Source organism: Leptonychotes weddellii, unplaced genomic scaffold (assembly GCF_054177405.1).
Source record: "Leptonychotes weddellii isolate Sample4059 unplaced genomic scaffold, ASM5417740v2 HiC_scaffold_13967, whole genome shotgun sequence".
NCBI lineage: Eukaryota > Metazoa > Chordata > Mammalia > Carnivora > Phocidae > Leptonychotes > Leptonychotes weddellii.
In genome coordinates, this window is record NW_027719890.1 from 1 (window position 1) to 5416 (window position 5416).

The 5416-nt window shown below is 54.5% G+C and overlaps 1 protein-coding gene across 1 annotated transcript; it reads right to left on the reverse strand.

Annotated features, from left to right (window-relative positions):
- Positions 1–599: 599 nt before the first annotated feature.
- Positions 600–5198, reverse strand: LOC145718318 (relA-associated inhibitor-like). Its single transcript, XM_081809804.1, has 5 exons — positions 4287–5198; positions 1918–1962; positions 1555–1686; positions 1324–1457; positions 600–1208 (listed from the first exon to the last, which is right to left on the reverse strand). Exons 1-5 carry the CDS (start codon positions 4920–4922, stop codon positions 752–754), a joined length of 1404 nt encoding a protein of 467 aa, XP_081665930.1. The 5' UTR covers positions 4923–5198; the 3' UTR covers positions 600–751.
- Positions 5199–5416: the final 218 nt, after the last annotated feature.

The following is a 5416-nucleotide window of genomic DNA, read 5'->3' on the forward strand; positions in this document are numbered from 1 at the left end:
ACAGTCCACCCTGTTCCCTCTCTCTAGTGGTTTTAGTCCACCGGGTTCCGGTTCCGGCTCCCTTCCCAGCCAGGTCGGGTGTCCAACCTCTACTTGACCCTCACAGAACTCTCCATGTCGGAGGCAGACAGAACAGTCCAAGCTCCACATCTCATAGGCTCCCCCTCCCTGTACAAATGTGTAAGGGCCCAATGCCCCTCCCCGAAGCTTACAGTCTATTTCGTGCCCCAGTGGTGCAGTCCCTGTCTACCCCTGCTCACCCAGAAGCCCCAAGGCTCTCGTCCAGTTCCTGCCATTAGGTGGCACAGCAGGCTCTTGTGTGGCCCAAGAGGCTCACCTCTGAAAAACATTGTCCCCCCCACCGCGATCCTAGAGCCTAACTCACTCCAGCTCTGTGATGTTCCTAACCCCACCCTATGATACAGTTTGCCCACCCACCCCAGGTGTGTAATACGGACAAGCCCTTGGTACAGGCTACCTACTTCCTCCCATCACCTGGTTAGGTGATCTGCTCCCTCCCCCCATAAGGGAAGCCTCGTGTATCCCCTCAAGTGGAAGAGTCCCCAAGCCCCTCCCCAGAAGCCATGGCCTGCTCACCTGCCAGGTGTGTGGCCCTGTGTCTCCCACACGGAGCACGGCCCACCTGCCCAGCCCTATGCCCGGTAAGTGGTATCAATGGAACGGCCAACTCCCCACGCCCGCAGGTGAGAAAGCAGGGGAACAGTGCAATCTCCCAAGACCTCTCTTCTCCCTACAGGTGTCCAGTTTGCATGGCACAGTGCCCGTTCCCCCCATCCCTCGAGGTCGGCAGTCTGCTCACCCCACACAGCCCGCTTGCACCTGCCAGCTGGGACGCCCTGTCCCCCTCCCCCGCAGGTGGTCCATCCCGCCGCCCTTCCTCTGTGATCCTGCCACTTGATTGGTACAGCCCCCACGTCTTCTCTCCCGCGACCCGCAATCTGCCGCCTCCCTCTCCGCAATTGCCAGCTGGGCGGCCCAGTCCCCACGACCTCCTCCCTCCCCCAGAGGCGTGCCTCGCACCTGCCAGGTAAGTGGCGCAGTCAGCGTAACCCTCGCGGTAGGGGTCGCACTTCTCGATGGCGGTGGCTCCGTCACTGAGCGTGGTGGCGAAGATTGCTGCGCCATGCTGCACCAGCGCCGTGCAGATGGCCGTGTCGTTGCACGACGCCGCGCAGTGCAACGGTGTCCTAGGCGTGGAGGCGTGCGTGGGTGGCCGCGCATTCCCCCGCCCCGCGCCCCGCCCCGCGCCCCGCCCCGCCCCGCCCCGCGCCCCGCCCCGCGCGGGTCAGGGTCAGAGCTCACCAGCCGTGGCTGTCGGGGGAGTTAACGTTGGCGCCGGCCGCGATGAGGAAGTCCACGATGGGGTAATTGGCGCCGCAGATGGCGTTGTGCAGGGCGGTGATGCCCTCCTCGTTGGGCTGGCTCGGGTCGTTCATCTGGGTGGGAGGGGGACGCGGAGGCTCAGTCCCCAGCGGCGGCCATCCCGCGTCCGCCGCCCCCACCCCGCCTGCCCTGCGCTTTGGCAGCGCGCACCTCCTTCACCGCCTGCTGCACCACGTCCAGCTCCCCGGTCAGCGCGGCGTCCAGCAGGAGCACAAGCGGGTTGAGGCGCGCGCGGCGGACCTTGCGCGGGGAGCCCGCCTTCCGCAGCACCGAGCGCATCTCCTGCGGGGACAGGGCAGGGGGTGGGGGTGGGCTTCAGTGACTTGGGGGGATCGTTAATATACCCATTACTTACAGAGGAAAACAGAGGTTCAGGGACCCGGCGGCAGCCGCCCCAGTTCAACCAACTAGGCAGAGGTAGGGCTGGGATTGGAAGGCAGGGAAGTACAGAGCCTGAGTCCAGACGGCCATGGGGAAGGGGATGCCTTAGTTCTATAGCCTTTGATTACTTACGACAGTCAGGGAATCTGGTGAGTATAGGATCTTGGCCCCTGAGACCTGAAAGGAACCTGATGAGTTGATGATTCATAGAAGCCAGATTATTCAACCCGTCCTCAGTCTTACTGCTTTTATAAAACATAAATACTGTGAAACACACAGGACAAACTGTTGTCCAATGTTAATTCCAGATGTATGGAACGAGATTATTTAGCCTATTATTCCTTGTGTTTTCTTTCTTTCTTTCTTTTTTTAATTTCTTGTGTTTTCTTATTTTTGATGTTCATGGGTCCTCCTACCAGATTCATTTATTCGGAGCATGTAGCATTTTTGTGATTCTGGTCTTTGATGTCGATGATTTCAAGATCCCGGAATTTGAAGATCCCAAGAGCCACGGATTTCAAAATTCTCTGCGGTTCATCTATTTCAAATTTCCAATATTGTTGTGAGTCCAGGAATGCTAAGTTATGCCATGTCAAATTGCTGAAGACCCAAGATACTGCATTCCCAAGATTCTATGATTGGGAACTTTAATGTTTTATGGTTAGAATTTCATTCCGACAGATTGGAAGGAGATACTTAAAATGTTAATCATGGTTCTGAGTGCCGTTAATTTTTGGCCTCTTTATTCTTTTTTTCTATTTCCTCCTAGTTACTATGGTGTTTGTGTATTCTTTTCTAGTGGAAAATGTTCATTTACAATACAATTCTGGTTGGCACAGTTGGTACAGCATGAGATTCTTGATCTTGGGGCTGTGAGTTCAAGCCCCATGATGGGTGTAGAGATTACTTAAAAAAAATAATCTTTAAAAAAATAATAAAACTTGAGCGCCTGGGTGGCTCAGTTGGTTAAGCGACTGCCTTTGGCTCAGGTCATGATCCTGGAGTCCCGGGATCGAGTCCCGCATCAGGCTCCCTGCTCAGCAGGGAGTCTGCTTCTCCCTCTGACCCTCCACCCTCTCATGCTCTCTCTATCTCATTCTCTCTCTCAAATAAATAAATAAAATCTTTAAAATAATAATAATAATAATAAAACAGAATTCTGTATTTCAACATATTAGTGCACTAATCTGTAATTTTCAGATTCAAATGAGAAGAGTCTTTAATTTTCAGTTTTGGTGACTTCACGGATCACTTAATAACCACAGTTGGTGTTACTAACTTTTAAATTCTAAGATCCTGTTCTTTGAAACTTCGGCTCTTCAGGATTCTGAAGGTTCACTGCTCTGAGACTGAGAACAGGATTTAATTCTTGAATTCTGTGAATTTTCAAGTTTCTTTATGGCCAGGACTTTGTGATTCTATAAGGTGATTTCATTCTTCTGTTCTTGATTTCAAGATCCTGGATCTCAACATTTCCTGGCTCCAACTTTAGGAGGGCTTGGGAATAGGCATTTTGGGTGTCAGTACCTGGCCCCTGCTTCTTCCCTGGAAATCGTTCGCCTCTCTCCGTCCATCCACACCGAGAGAACAGGACTGTTCCATAGACACCACCCACCCCCAGCCAAGACACAGGGACTGGAGCAAGTTTAGAAGGCGACCATTCCCTGGTCAAATGCTAACAATAATAATAGTGGTTAACAATTAAGTGCCAAGCACTATTCTAAGCACTATATTCATATACTTAATGTTCACAGCAATCCTATGGTTATTCTCATCCCCATTTTACAGATGAAGACACCGAGGCCCAGAGCGGCTAAGTGTCTTGCACAACAAGGTCGCACAGCTAATACATGCCATGCAGCTGGGATATGAACCAGGCAGCCTAGCTCTGCAGCTGGTGCCCTTTATCACAACGCCCACAGCTGCAGAGATCAGAGACTTGCTCTTGCAATTCTGAATGAAAGCAGCTCTGAACAGCATCAGAGGACACCATGGGCCTGAAGTGAGAGGTCATTTTGAGTCGCCACTTCTAGCCATGGCACAGGCTTGCTGAGGTCTGAGGGGAGAGAGCGATCCCCAGAGAAGGCAGACATGAGAGACCGTGCAGCAGCTGGGGAGAGAAATGGTGACTGTCTCGATTCAGGCAGGCTTTTCAGGTCCTGGAAGAAACCCACTGACACGCTCATTTCCAGGTGGTAAGACTCCAAGATTCCTGAAGAGATGCCCTTGGGGGCCGGTTATTGGCGGGGGGCGGGGGGGGGGAGCAGAGAGAGTCTCTGTGTGGCCAAGACTTGTGAATGCCTCTCCCTAGACATTCTCCCTGTCTTCAGAACCCAGGCAACACCTGGATTAAAGACTACATTTCCCAGCCTCCCTTGCAGCCGGGTTCCTGACCCATTGGAAGAGGCAGATGTGATGGGTGCAATTTCCAGGTCCTGTCCTAAAAGGGAAGGGGCGCTTCCATGTGCTAATAGACCCCCGTGTGCTCCTGTATTACGTACCGTGCTCTGCAGCTGCTCTGGTGGGCTGGTCTGGGGCAGGGCCAGGGGTGGGATGAGAGCCGGTGGGGCAGGAGCAGGGGGCCCTGCCCTCGCTTCGGATCCCTCACTGATGGGCGACAGTTCGGGCTCAGGCCCCCCAGGCCCGCCGTGACGATGGAAGAGGCGGCTGATGATCTGCTGGTACTGCTTCTTGTGGGTGGGGGGCAGGGCTACTGCCGGGCTCTGCTCCATGGAGCCCCTCCGTTTGAGGGGCCGCGGTATCTCCGCTAGCACTCGTGCCACCTCCTCCAGCTCGGGCACTGACTGAGCCTCGGGGGGCAGTGCCGGCTGCAGCCTCGTGGGGCTCAGGGGCCGGGTTACGGCGCCTTCATCTGCGTCACCAGCCTCCAGCACTGGTGGCAGCAGCCCCTCGAGCTCCGGCTCGGGCTCCAGCTCAGGGGGAGGCTTGGGCAGGCCTAGAAGGAACAAGGAGCCCATCAGAGAATGGGTCCCTGGGAGAACCCCAAGACTCCCCTCTCCAAGCCCACCACTTCCTGACCCGTAGCCAGCATCCGATTTGCTGTGTGACCTCAGGGCAGTTCCTTGCTCTCTCTGTGCTACTTTCCATGGGCCGTGAATAATATATGATTGTGACATCTCCCATTTATCAAGCACTTAGCACGTGCCTGCCTTACTGAATTCTCACCACTACCTTGTGAGGTAGCTACTGCTATCACTTCCTTATTACAGACAGGGAAGCTGAGCGTCAGAGAGGGGAAGTCAGTTGCCCAAAGCCAGTGCGATTTGCACTCTGGTCCCCCTGACTTCTGAATCTTGTGCTCCTCCCATCAGATTGCCTTGACTTGCTGATACTCTTTTTTTAAAGATTTTATTTATTTCTTTGACAGAGAGAGACACAGCGAGAGAGGGAATACAAGCAGGGGGAATGGGAGAGGGAGAAGCAGGCTTCCTGCGGAGCAGGGAGCCCGATGCGGGGCTCGATCCCAGGACCCTGAGATCATGATCTGAGCCGAAGGCAGACGCTTAACCAACTGAGCCACCCAGGTGCCCCACTCGCTGAGATTCTAAGAACTTCCTTGCCTACCCTCTCAGGCAGAATACTCTTGCTGGGGGGCGCCTGGGTGGGTCAG